The sequence below is a fragment of the Terrapene carolina genome, unplaced genomic scaffold (genome assembly GCF_002925995.2).
Source record: "Terrapene carolina triunguis isolate 2854851 unplaced genomic scaffold, T_m_triunguis-2.0 Scaffold89, whole genome shotgun sequence".
Taxonomy (NCBI): domain Eukaryota; kingdom Metazoa; phylum Chordata; order Testudines; family Emydidae; genus Terrapene; species Terrapene triunguis.
In genome coordinates, this window is record NW_020664440.1 from 23,362,273 (window position 1) to 23,376,812 (window position 14,540).

At 41.0% G+C, this 14,540-nt stretch overlaps 1 protein-coding gene across 2 annotated transcripts in view; it reads left to right on the top strand.

Moving 5' to 3' along the window:
• The window catches only part of DNAH12 (dynein axonemal heavy chain 12), a 168,935-nt gene that overhangs the window by 1,075 nt on the left and 153,320 nt on the right, over positions 1-14,540 (top strand). For both annotated transcript variants that reach the window (XM_026650210.1, XM_026650209.1), the window contains exons 2-7: positions 5,017-5,107; positions 5,438-5,464; positions 9,916-10,105; positions 11,858-11,933; positions 13,228-13,386; positions 14,168-14,363. In XM_026650210.1, the coding sequence (XP_026505995.1) occupies positions 5,017-5,107; positions 5,438-5,464; positions 9,916-10,105; positions 11,858-11,933; positions 13,228-13,386; positions 14,168-14,363 (739 nt within the window). The remainder of the gene's footprint in view (positions 1-5,016; positions 5,108-5,437; positions 5,465-9,915; positions 10,106-11,857; positions 11,934-13,227; positions 13,387-14,167; positions 14,364-14,540) is intronic.

A 14,540-nucleotide genomic window follows, 5' to 3' on the forward strand; every position in this document is an offset into this window, starting at 1 on the left:
CGGTGTGGCTGGCTGCACTGCCGCTCCAACAGCAGCCGGTGTGGCTGGCCCCAGCGCTACCTGAGCAGCTGGCCCCGGGGTCAGCCACATTGGCCGCTGCAGAAGTCATGGAGGTCACGGAAAGTCATGGAATCTGTGACTTCTGCGACCTCCGTGACAGACATGGAGCCCTATTCATAGATTTACATACATTAATATTATACACAAATAATGCTTTACAAGTCCTGTGTATGAAAAAACATTTACAAATGTGGATTGCCACGGGCACGCAGGGGCAAAAGAAAATGCAGGCCTGTTATTTACCAGGCTGCACGTGGCAATAGACTATATTGGTAAGGGATGCAAGGAGAGTATGGGTCACGCTGCAAACTGCAGACACACACACACACAACTAAAATTAATCAATTTAAAGTTTTATTGGGGATAATTACAAGGGGTAAGGGAGCAGCGTTTGATTAGCTAATAGAGTTAATGAAACTTAAAACACACAATGACTAAAATATCTACTAACAATATTTATAAACAAAGATGCAGCAATTAGTAATAACTGATACTTACAAATACAAACCAACGCATAACGACCGGCAAACGTAGAAACTCTGTTTGAAACACGTGAGCTGAGAGAGAGGCTTCGAGGTGATCAGGCTCGGTTACGGGTGTACACAGGATACACAGGATTCGTTTTTCTTTCTCCTCTCCCTGCCTGCACATGGCAGGCAGCCCATAAAGTACCAACTATGACATCATAGAAGTGTCATAGGGGACGGGGCCCAAAACCTGTTTGTGTTCGTTTCTGATTGGCACAAGCAAAGTTTACATCAAGTAGGGGAGCAGGTGCCTCGAAGTCTGGCTTCGCCCCCAAAAGGTGAGGAAATGCATATTGCTTTAGAATGCGTGCAACACTGAATGACAAAGGAAGAGGCCAGGGCAATACCGGTATGGGCAAGTTTTACAGGATGCAGACAGGAACTCATCTCAACAACAAAAACATTAGAAAGGGTAATTTCATGTAATTTTTGTAGGTCTGACTGGTAACTAAATTAACATGGAAATCTATTGCTAAGTTTTTTTTGAAAATTATTAATTGCAACTATCTTTTAAATTACTATATTTCTTTTTCTGCAAGTTTTTAAGGATGATTGCTCTTTTGGTATAAATGCAAGAATTATGTGGGCTAAGAACGCACCTGTCAGGTTACCCTGGGAGTAGTGTTGGCATTGAAAGTGTGTGTGTTTGCTTGCTTAATCAAAGATAAAGCGGTGCAAAGGAAGCAATCTAACCTAAATCTATAGGGTTAAGAAGCATAGACAAAGTACATAATGGCCTCAAGATGATTGAATGGAGACTAAGGCCCCAGTCAAGCAAAGGCTTTAGCACATGCTTAACTTACAGCCTCTACCCCGATATAACGCTGTCCTCGGGAGCCAAAAAAATCTTACTGCGTTATAGGTGAAACCACATTATATCGAACTTGCTTTGATCTGCCGGAGTGCACAGCCCCGCCCCCCCCGAAGCGCTGCTTTACCACGTTATATCCGAATTCGTGTTATATTGGGTCGTGTTATATCGGGGTAGAGGTGTACTTCGCATGTGAGTCCCATTGATGTCAATTCAATGTTTAAAGTTAAGCACCTGTGTAAGTCTTTGTAGGATTGGAGCCATGTTGGTGAAATGTAGTGATGGTACTCAGTTGCATGGATAACCCTAATGCATCTCTCTTAAAAGTAAGAGTCATGCAGTATCTTTGTGCACTGCATGCGCGTACATGTTCACAGTTCGAAACATTTTTCTTTTTACGCAGACTATATTTAAGAAATATCCCCCCCCCCTTTGTTTTCTTTGGAAATAATTCAATTCCTAAATAGATAAAATAAGGCCTGGATTTTACAAGGTCCATGCAGGGGGAATTCCTGCATTAGTTCAGAGTCCTATTGACTTCAGTGGAGCTAATCACTGGTGTAAGGCCAGATTGCAGGATCAAGGCCTAAGAGTAGTTTAGCACAAGGGAATTGGATTAGTACTGAGGAAAAGAGGCAATGGTATTTTTATTAATAACTATAAAATCAGTTATACAAAGCCATACATTTACATGGTGCTTTACAAGCAGAGAGCAAGATAACCTGCCCTGCATGTCTTTCAGTCTATCACAATACAAGCTTAACAAATACAAAATTAAACCCCTGCATTTTTAGTTCTTAACATCTGAAGCCAAATCCAGATCTTCCACTAATATCTGTAGTGGCAGAGTGAGGCCACTTGGAATGCTCGGAATGTTAACTATGTCACATTGGTAATTTATTATACAATAAAATGACTGCTGACATGCATTCTGATAGGCTGAGAAGGTTCTCTTGAAGTATGATATTAAATTGTCTTGTTAAATTGATTCTCCTTAAATAAGGTCAGTTATGATCCTCACATATTTAGTGTCGTTGATGGCCTAAGATACATTATTTGCAGCTGTGTTACAAGAGAATTTCATAATCATGCCATCAGTGGAGAGTTCTGCTTAAATATTGATACCTATCCTTAGACTGTACACTGTGTGAATAGCTTTAAAATAGCATTAATTCCACTCTTGTTAAGCGTAAATGTACAGTTGAGAAAGAGAAGATGATACCTTTGATTTGTTTAAAGGGCACTATAAACCTGAAACTTGGTCAGTTTTAAAAAGACATTCAAAATAGTTTCAGTTACTGCATCTGTCCCTGAGTCCCCTTGCCAATGTTTGTGGATTTTATAATCATGTTTTCTACTTTGTAAAATGATTTTTCCCTTTTTGATTTGTGAAAGCCCTACACAGGGAAACAGTAAAACAGCTGTCAAATACTTAACGTAAAGAAACTGAAAGAATGGACAACAATCAGTTTTTTCCTCTTTCATCTTTTTCAATTTTAAATAATCTTGAGCAATAATAGATGAATAATTTTCAGATGAAGTGTGATTTTTTTTTTAAATTGTCTCTTCTAAATTGTGATTTTTTTTTTTTAGTATTGTACATATATTTAGAAATTTTGATAGATACACTTATAAATGTCAAATAAAATATTTTAAATTTAAAATGTGGAAGACAGGTTTATTTCTAACATTTCATATAGTCTCTAAAATGACCTTGTTCTGTTATGTATGTTAAGAATGGGCTTGCTAACTGTAATCAAATATGTTATTGCTATTTTGACTTTTAATTTGTAAACTAGATGGCCAATTATAATGTGATACCAATACATGAGAATTAAGAAAAATGCACTTTTGATGTTAAATACAGTATGATGCAACATTAATCAAACAAAGAATACATTAGGTGGAAATATTAAAATGCAATTGTAATGTCAAACTTATTGCCAGTGAGTCTAATAGTGATTGACTATTTTTCTTGGATTGTTCTAATAGGACATGTCTCCTGTACCATATGTCTACTGCTAACAAACTCACTGTGCCAACTCACTGGTTTTTGAATGTTATAATTCCTGATGTCAGATTTGTGTCCATTTATTCTTGTGTAGAGACTGTCTGGTTTGGCCAGTGTACATGGTAGAGGGGCATTGCTGGCACATGATGGCATATGTGCAGGTGATGATAGATGTGCAGGTGAACGATCCCCTGATTCAAAACCATTCAAAAACCAGTAGGAGAACACTTCAATCTCCCTGGTCACTCAATAACAGACATAAAAGTGGCAATTCTTCAACAAAAAAACTTCAAAAACAGACTCCAATGTGAAACTGCAGAACTGGAATTAATTTGCAAACTGGACACCATCAAATTAGGCCGGAATAAAGACTGGGAGTGGTTGGGTCATTACAAAACCTAAACTTAATTTCCCCCATACTAATTTCCCGCTACTGTTACTCACACCTTCTTGTCAACTGTTTGAAGTGGGCCACTCTCATTACCACTACAAAAGTTATTTTTCCTCCGTTGGTATCCTACTGTTAATTGAATTGTCTTGTTATACTGATCTCACACTTGGTAAGGCAACTCCCATCTTTTCTTGTATTTATACCTGCTCCTGTATTTTCCACTCCGTGCATCTGATGAAGTGGGTTCTAGCCCATGAAAGCTTATGCCCAAATAAATTTGTTAGTCTCTAAGGTGCCACAAGGACTCCTCATTGTTTTTTCTGATACAGACTAACATGGCTACCACTCTGAAACCTGCATATATATGTTCACTTGTTACTACCACTCTGAAACCTGCATATATATGTTCACTTGTTAATGTACAGTGTACTCACATTAAGCAGAATGGGGTGCAATGTTTTGATTGCTAAGGTCAACATGACAGGCCAACATCAGTTATCTAAACTCTTCTAATGGCCATTTAATTATTTTAGTTATTTGTTTTTCAATTTATAAATTCATGCAGAAGAAAGGAGAGCATGTTTTTCGCTTCTTAACATATTTAAAAAATACAATTAGACTTCTTCAGGAACCTCACTTCACTCAGTCATTGACATAGCGCAGTTGGTTGGGACCTACTGCAGATGCTTTAAGAAAAGTGTAGAAGTAAAAATCAATCATGGTATCAGTCTGGTGTTTAACTCACCATGTTTAACTTAGAATGAATATATATACACCAGACCCTCACTAGAACGTGCGTCTATATAGCACGAATTCACATATAACGCGGTCGTGGACATGGATCCCAAATTTAATTACTTTAATTGCAATTCATTTTAACGCGGTCCCCGCTATAACGCAGTCCCCACGTTAACGCAGTACCGCGCATGGATCCCAAATCCCGCGTTCTAGTGAGGGTCCGGTGTGTGTGTGTGTGTGTGTGTATATATATATATATATACACACACACTATTTTCTTTTGATTGTGATTGAGATATGGGTATCTCACTATGTAAGAGAAGAGAGAACAAGTTGGAGAGTCTTACTCTATAGAGTTGGAATAATTGGTAAATATGAAAAAGGAATTTGCGGCACTTTAAAATGACTGTATTATGTTATTTTTAAAATATTGTGTAAAAGTTTTTAACACTGTTTCCAACTATAAACTATACTTCAGAATTGACCGGGCTTTAAAAGATTATAAAGCAACCATGGAAGAAAAGTATCAGAGAGTTCCCACACCTCCTGAGCCAGAACTACCTTCTACTGTGAGTTTTTTTTTAATTCCTTTCAGCTGAAATGTTTAATTTTGATCACATTATATTTGATTCTTGTTGATGTATTTAGTCTCTTATCTGCAAATGTTTAGCAAATTAGGGCCCAATCCTGCATTAAATCATGTGAGTAGTTCCACTGAAGTCAATATATAGATGCATGCATGTTTGTAGGGTAGAGCTCTTAAGTAGCAATAATATTTGTTCAGCTTGAGAATCAAGATTTATATTAATGTATTAGTTTTCTGATTTGGCTTATCATTGTTTACACTCTTACTTTGATATGTGACTTGTTTTTGTTATGTTTTCATTTTATTTTTACAGATGAACAGTGAACAAAAAAAACGAAGAGTGAGTTAAATTGTTTACTATTCTACTTTTCTCACAAGAGAGACTGCATGATTACTGTGCTGAAGTAATACAGAAATTGCATGTGTGAGAGGAATTAATAGTGTTAAATTAGGCCAGTTTCTAACAGTTGCCTTTTGGAAGATGTGGCTGTCATGCTGTCTGGAGTGGCTCATGGCCGTGAGTGCCTACCTCAGGGCAAACTGCTAAAAACGGGATAGACACCCCAAACTGGTGGTATGTTCTACAATTAGATTTCACCAACCCAAGTAACAAATGTGAACTCCTGGATCACTATAACAGTCTTACCATTGAGTCACAGACAGTCCCCTTAGACTGGAGAGCCTATCTTGCTACCCAGGCAAGCTGGACTAAGTGATAAATGGTCACTTACACCAGTGTTTTTCAAACCTGGGTCGCAGCATATAAGGCACTGGGTCGCTTTGTTGTGGTCAGCAGTGCCGACCGGGACTTAAAAGTCCCGTTGGTGGTGATGCCCAGCTAAGGCAGGCTAGTGCCTACCTTTTCCGACACCGTGCTGTGCCCCAGAAGCGGCCAGCAACGGGTCTGGCTTCTAGGCAGGGGGGCCACGGGGCCCCGCGTGCTGCCCCCACCCGAAGCACCAGTTCCCAGCCAATGGGGACTGGGGGTGGTGGTGGTGCCTGCGGGTGAGAGTTGTGCGAAGCCGCTTGCGCGCCTCTGCCTAGGAGCCAGACATGCTGCTGGCTGCTTATGGGGCGCAGCGTGGTCTGCAGTGCTAGGACAGGCAGGAAGCCTGCCTTTGCACCCCGGCTGCACCGCTGACCAGGAGCCACCGGAGGTAAGTCCACACCCCAACCCTGCGCCCCAGTCCCCTACCCTAGCCCTGAGCCCCCCAAACCTGGAACCCCTTCCTGCACCCCAAACCCCTCATCCCCGGCCCCACCCCAGAGCCTGCACCTCCAGCCGAGAGCCTTGACCCCTTTCTGCACCCAAACCCTCTGCCCCAGCCCTGAGCCCCCCCAAACCCGGAGCCCTTCCTGCACCCCAAACCCCTCATCCCTGGCCCCACCCCAGAGCCTGCACCCCCAGCCCAGAACCCTGACCCCCTCCTGCACCACTGCCCTAACCCAGAGCCTCCTCCCACACACTGAACCCCTCATTCCAGGACCCACCTTGCAGCCCTCACTCCTGTACCCCAACCTTCCGCCCCAGCCCTGAGCCCCTCCAATACCCCAAACCCCTCATCCCCAGCTCCATTGGGTCGCAGGCATCAACAATTGTCTTCAACTGGGTCTCCAGAAAAAAAGTTTGAAAACCACTGACTTACACCTAAAATGACCAGTCACTTACTCCAGGTCAATTGATACCCGAGATCCTACACCAAAGACAATGCCTGTAGCCAATCATATGATTAAACCATTTAAAGGTTTATTAACTAGGAAAAAGAAATGAGAGAGTTATTTATGTGTAACTTCAGCGCCCGCGTGGCCAAGATTAGGGTTACCATATATCAGCAAGCAAAAAAGAGGACGGGAGGAGCCCCGCCCTAGCCCCGCCCCATCCTGCCCTAGCCCCGCCCCTGCCCCTCCCACTTCCCCCCCTCAGAACCCTCAACCCTGCCCCCGCTCCTTGTCCCCTGACTGCCCCCTCCTGGGACCCCTGCTCCTAACTGCCCTCCAGAACCCCACCCCCTACCTAAGCCTCTCGGTTCCTTGTCCCCTAACTGCCCCCTCCTAAGACCCCTCCCAACTGCCCCCAGGACCCTACCCCCTACCTGTACCCTGACTGCCCAAAACCTTATCCACCCCCCCGAACTCCCGACCCCCCCCGTCCCTTGACTGCCCCCTCCAAAACCTCCCTGCCCCTTCTCCGACCCCCTGGCCCCCTTGTTGTTGGCCTTCGCCTAACGTCTCTGTGAACTTGCTCAGGAACGGCCTGAGCCGTTCGTCCCGGCACGCTGGGCAGCAGTGGAGGAGGAGCGGGGGAGGAGCTCCAGACTGCCGGAGGCGATCTGCGAATGCAGGGAGGGAGGGAGTGATCTCTGCTGCAGGGGAAGCGGAGGAGGGGCTCTCTCTGGCTGTCGGAGCCCCGTGTAAGTGACACCATCCGGCCGGCTGCCCTGTTAGCCACGCGCGCTCTGCATGGGGGGGAAGTCCGGACACTTACAAATTCCCCCCGGACGCTATTTTTAGCTCAAAAAACCGGACATTTCCAGGGGAATTCGGACGAATGGTAACCCTAGCCAAGATGGAGTCTGCTCTGCAGGTAGCTCTGGCGAAGAGAAGGCGCGTGCAGGAATGCGCGCACACACTCTCTCTCTCTCTCTCTCTCTCTCTCTGTGGATATAAGAAAGGGAGATATTTATTTACAGAGGGATGAGAGGAGAAAAACAACAAGGGGAAATATAGGGGGAGCAGTAGAACAGGGTTGCATTCAAACCAAGGCCCCACGGGCCCCGTGGTAGCACAGTCTGACAGGGCAGACACCCGGCAATGTGTCTGCACACAGAGTTCAGGAGTCCTGAGCAAAGTTCCAGTCCAGTGGTGAGTCTTGGGTGCTCCTGGTCATCTTCGGCGCCAGTGAACTTTCCCCCAACAAACCCCTCCGGTGCCCTCTTCTGCCGCTCTCTGCAAAGCCACACAGAGCGACTACCTCCCCACTTAACTAGCTAGCAACTGCCCTCCTTGTTCCCAATGCAGAGTCACAAGCCCCAGTACTCACAGCTCTGGGCAGTCATGATACTGGGTCCAGCTCCGGCCTGTCCTCCTTGGGCGATTCCTCCCTGGCACAGTGCTCTTCCTCGCTCCTGTCCTGGGCTGTCCCGATCGGCTGCCCTGTCCTTCCCAGGCTTCAGGCAGGTTCTCTGCTGCTTCACTTTGCGAGGGCCTCTGCGGGCTGCCCCCTCTCGCCCTCTCAGCTTCAGAGTCACCCCCTGGAGTTTCCCTCCTTTTTTCCTCACTCTCCCCCTCCCCCCTAGGAAAAAGATTTAAAGGGGCCATGCTCTCTAAACCCCAAAGAGGTTACACTCAGGTTAAAGCAAGCACACACATACACACAAATGAGTTGCAATCTAAATGTTAAGAGTGACAGAGTTGTAGTCATTTGTCAATTCAAAATGTCTTTCAGGGCAAACCCAGTGATAATCCAGGGGGATCCCTTGCTTCAGTTTAGAGTCTCTGGCCCTGTGAGAGTTCAAACAGCAAAGAGATGAAAAATTCTCTTGTGGCCCTGTTTTATCTTTTACATTTAGTTTTCCAGTCTATGAGATGAACTCCCTTGCACCTAGCATTTCCATGGTGTGATAGGGCCATTAGCCAATCCTTTGTGCACAATGTTCTGTAATGGCCTGTTTAATCTCGATAAACCTCAAGTGGGTGGGGGGACAATTCCCATGCCTCCTTTCACAAATTCAGAGCAAACATTTTAAAAGTTATAAAGCAAAACTTATGTATTTCCTTATAGCATGGAATACAGACATTACAAGTGAGATTAGTGCATGCAGCAATTTACAAACATTTGAGAGTCTATATACTAAATACATTCTTACATTCTTATAAGACCTATGCTGATCAAAACTATCATACAGGTGAGCTGGTTTGGTTTTCAGCTATGAGTTTGTCAGTTATTAGCTAACGCCTACGGCTTTGGCCAGAGCTGGCACTTGGTTTACTAGTGTCACAGTGGCTTTAGAGGCAAAATAGGAATTATCATTTCCTGATCGAGTTGAGGGAAAGTACTGTATGTTTCAGAAAGAGAGTAGCTCATTAAAGCCAATGGAAGGACTTCTATTGACATCAGTGGGCTTTGAATTGAGGCCATAGGGTACATTCTAGCCCCTGGGAAATGAAAGGGTTTGGGAATCATGGAGGTTGTGCCCTGATTTTTAAGGAGAAAATTCATGTGTATGTGTGTATATACATGTGCAAATCATGGAGCGGATAACTTCTTATTCTTAAGACAAGGCATATCTCTGTGAGCCACTCTGCTCTCAGACCCAAATCTACAGTCCAGCATCTGTCCGAAACTAGAAAGAGGCTTGATCACACCTACTTAGCCAGTGTGTTACATACACTTACTCAGTCAAGTAAGTGTCAATGTCTAAGATCCATAGGTGTTCAGGTCTTAATGTGGGTGGTAACAAACCCATCACCCAGAAGCACCAGCTCATACCTCATTAGTCTGCTGTGCCAGGTAAATGATTAATTGAGCTGCTTTAATATCAGCCTTAGACAATATATTTTGTTATCAAAGTCACAAAGGTGTGCTCCACAAGCATTAGCAGAAACTAAGGCAAGAAAGAGAACAATACACCATCTGTGAGTAATGGGGCAGGCAAAATTTTTTTACCTGTCTTGGAACAGCCTTCAGTGTACTAGTTATTAATTTGACAAGATAATCCCACTGATACGCTGACTCTACTGATGAAAGTCTGGTTTAGAGGATTAATGATTATGATATTATTGTCCTTTCAGACCAACTATCTCTTTATGAAGAAGTGTGTGGAAAGTAATCCAGTAGTTCCTATTCAGCAGCAATGGCTGACCTCCATGCTCACTCTGGTGCCTCAGTTCCTCATGGAAGGCAAGGACAGAGAGTTACTGGTTGAAGAGCTTTTAGATGAAGTAACAAAGGATTTTGAAATGAGCATGAAGAGATGTGTGGGTAAGAGCTACAAGCTACATTATATTAATATTAATGTATGAATATGTATATGTTATAATCCATTCAAAATGATGCTGCAGAAAATCGTCACCGGGGGGAAAAAGGGATGTCCTTAACTTGAGTTAACTAACTTGAAGTAATATCATAGTGAAGACAAAGCAGTTTGTATTTTTCACCTGAGTTAGTTAGCAGGCCGAGTTATGGAGGCATCTAGTCTTTAACTCATGCTGCTTACTCATGTGAAGACTATAAACTGTCTTGTCTTTGCTTGGGTGTTACCTTGGATTAAATAATTTCAGTTATTTTACTTGAGTTAAGAATGTATCTATTTTCCTACTGAAGACGCAATCTTCGTGGCTTATCTCTGCCTTACCCATCATTTTTTATCTTAGAGAGCCCTCTTTTCTTGCCTCTTCTATTTCAGGGATATTGTTCATTAGTCATATTTTCTCACAAGCGCCCTCATCCTTTTTTTCCATGTTAGTTCTTATGCATGGGCAAGCTCCTGGTAAAAATCTGCAAAGAAACTGTGTTATCCTTCAAATCTCTCCTGAAAACTTAACCTTTGTCATGTTGCCTACAAAATAATTGATAACAGCTAGGCAGCTGGTGTAATCAAAATTGTCTCACTGTTACTTTGTGCTGCTCCCCCATCTGCTTGTTTGTCCTGCCTGTTTTCTCTCATAATATAGATTGTAAGGAACTGTCTTTTTGTTGTGTGTGTTTATAGTGCCTAGCTTAATGGGCACTATATATACACTTGATTTCTTAAGTGAGGTTTTTACCCACGAAAGTTTATGCCCAAATAAATCTGTTAGTCTTTAAGGTGCCACCAGACTCCTTGTTGTTTTTTTACAAATAATATAATAATTATGTTTGAATTAATGTTCTTCTACTTTCTACTGTTATTAAAGCAAACATTATAAACAACATCATGGTAGGGTGAAGATGAACCAGATGACAAATGCCCTTCTTACTTTCTTTTATTTTGCAAGTTATAAAGTGAGGTGCTTAAAACTGGAACTGAATATTGTTGGAAATGTTTTTTCATAGACATTTCTGAAACTTGTTTTCAAAAGATTTTAAAATGGAATTTTAAAACTAGATTTTTTTTTTAATCTAAAGCTTCCATAATTTTTTTCCACACTAAAGATTTCTGAAAACTGCAAAAGTATTTGTGATTAAAATTTTATACCCGATATTTTTGTGGCTAATATTTAAAAATAATAGGTTGGGTTATTCTTTTCATTTAAAATGTTGCTGGCATGTTCATAGTGTCCCTACTACTACCAATGCTCTTTTGAAAAGTGGGAACTTTAATGACCACTTATAGTCTGGAACTTGGTTTAGAATTTGATATGAACAAGACAGCACTTATGGCAGCAGAGTGCCCTGTCACATACACTCCAGTGGAAGTTTTTTTAAGTGTTCTAATTATTTTACATGTTAAGCACTAGTTTATCCAAAACCTTATGAAGATTAAAGGACAGTCTGATAGGAAAGGAGATTCCTTATTTAATATCAGTTTTCCGCAAAACATACTTGACAATACAAACTTTTAAAATGGCCTCATCAGGGACCTTTGTGGGGGAAAATATTTTGAAGATTTGAGTGATAGTTAAATCTCCGTCATACCAGAGTCTTGGTCCTCTCCAGGGAAAGACAGAGAAAATACCAGCCAGTTTCCTTTTGTGGAGTTTAAAGAGAGTTGAATTTCCTTCTAATGGTTACATATTTATAAATTCATTCTAGTGCGAAGTGTTCTTGTGAAACCTGATGTAAAAGGACTTGAAGATGAAAAGGAAGGACCATTACCAGTATCGCCTTTGTGAGTAAATTAAGTTAAGAAGTAGCCTAGTGACTAATTACCCTTTCAGTTACATTTGAGTGACTCTTCTTTAGGGTGACCAGATGTCCCGATTTTATAGGGACAGTCCCGATTTTGGGGTCTTTTTCTTATATAGGCTCCTATTACCCCTCTCCCCCTGTCCCAATTTTTCACACTTGCTGTCTGGTCTCCCTACTCTTACTGAGATGTATAAATACAATAATGGGATAACTGGGCCCCTAGTGTTGATTCTGCAATTCAGCAGTAATCAGGTCCTTGTTCTTATATAGCAGTTTACATCCAAATGAATCATTAATTCTTTAAAATTTTTTACTACGGAGCACATTTTGGCACCCTTGCTCACACTGAGCATCACCCTTCTTCAAGAGTAGTTCTATTTGAAGTCAATGGGACTAATGAAGTAAGGTGTTATTCAATATGAATAAGGATATCAGAATCTGGCCCTGATTATGCAAATCATAAAGAACATGTTGCCCACAACTGAAATGTAGCCACCTCTAGAATGAAATGCGGCTTTTCAATGGGAGAAAGCAACACTTCATTACACTTTGGCTGCCTCATCCTGCAATCATTGAAGTCGATGGCAAAGCTTTCGCTGACTTCAGTGGTGCGGGATCCAGCCCTAGGACAGGAAGTGAAGAATATCATACCTAGTTGAAACTGTAGGGAGATTTAGGTAGAATATAACTCCCTAATTTGGAATTTGACTAGGACGTCAGGGTTCATACAAATACTCTTTTGAAAAGTGCAGTGGGAATTTTAACGACCACTTGTAGTCTGGAACTTGGTTTTGAATTTGATCTGAAAGATGGCAATTATGGCAGCAGAGTCCCCACTATCACATTTTGTTGGTATATTTATTTAGAAGCAAGAGTGCCGTTTGCTGAATAACCAGCACTTGCATCTCTCACCCAAATACTAATCCAGTCTGACCCTTCTGAGTTAATAATATCTGATGAAATCACAGTTTATGATGGTGAACCTGTGGTAAAACCAGTTGATCTGAAATAGAGTGTATTATCTCACGGATGAGTGAACAGTTTATTTACATAACTTCCACTACATTATGTTGAAGATATGTGCATAACACCCTTGCCTGCATAAGTGTGTGTGTGTGTGTGTATATATATATATGTGTGTGTGTGTGTGTGTATGTATAATTTATTTATTTTATTTTAAAAATCACACTTTTTAGATCTGGAGGCTATTTTACTGAAGTTCTTTAATATGTTGTTTTGTTTGTTCTCTCCACTTGTTGCTTTTACTTTTTCAGAGGTCTGGATTTTTCCAGACCATGGCATAACAGTTTTATACAAGCAAGAAGTCAGATCCTCACAAACTTGCACATTCTTCATCCTACTCTGAAAATTTTACTGGATATTGGTTACACAACATTTTCCAAATTACTTATAGTGGACTTGTCAAATGTCAGGTAAAATATCTTTTGTTGAATTAAAAAATTATAAATGTTGGCTATATGAGCAGTGTTTTTGTAGTCAATAAAAATTTTATGAAATTGCAATTTATTTTAATTTGATATATGAATAATGAAATGCTTAATGTGTTATTTTGGTTCTTTAAGGTCCTATAAGTAGGAAACATCACACTGTAAAACATTTAACATAATTTTCCTACTCTATGCTGTGAACAAATAGTTCATCTGCTTGTACATTATGAGTAATATCAATACATTGGAAGTATGTTCTCCCATTAATTCTCTTAGGGCCAGCGCATGAGCAGTAGAACTCAATGGCTAAATTCCCATTGACTTCAGTGGACCAAGATATGACATATAGTAGGATTGATTCCCTGTATTTTTACCTGAAGAAATTGATATATTCTCTTCTAGCAAGATTGCTAGCTGTAGAGAAACTTCACCGGTGCTCATTTCCTCATTTTCCACTATTACATGTTCCCTTTACTATTTACATTTGGTTATTTTTCTCCAGTCTTGTAGTTGATAGATCCAGTTTTATCTTCCTTACCTTTGTTGCTGATCCTGTTCCCAGTATCAGTTCTTCTTTAGTTTTTGGGGCTTTTCAATCTGACCATAAGAGGGTCACTTAGGCTTACCTTTGTTTAAAGGAAGAATAGACTGCATAGTTTGGTAGATATAGTACAACACTAAGATCCCAGTTCTACACAGTTGTTCTGTTAGATCGTATAATTTAATTTTCAAATCAGTCCTTCATTTTTCTTTTTCTGGTAAACAGTTTGAAAGGTCCAATTGATTGTGAATCACTGAAGAATGATGTTTCTTTAAACTGTTCAAAAACAGAAGAGAAATTACTGAACACATGGTATCCAAGAGTTATCAATCTCTTCACCAGAAAGGAGGCATTAGAGGGTGTAAAGTCAGATAAAGTTGATTCTTTCTATAACTGTGTGGCTACACTTATGTCTAACCAGGTGAATATCTTTTGAACCTACAATAGTTAACTTTTATATGTAATAATTTGGTGATTTTTAAATAAGCCAGTTCAATATACCATCTGTTATTTTTAATTAAAAAAATCTTATTGTTAACTCTATTGTCTGGAATCCAATTAGATTAGGAAAATATATTGTCAGATTTTTAAAAAGTTT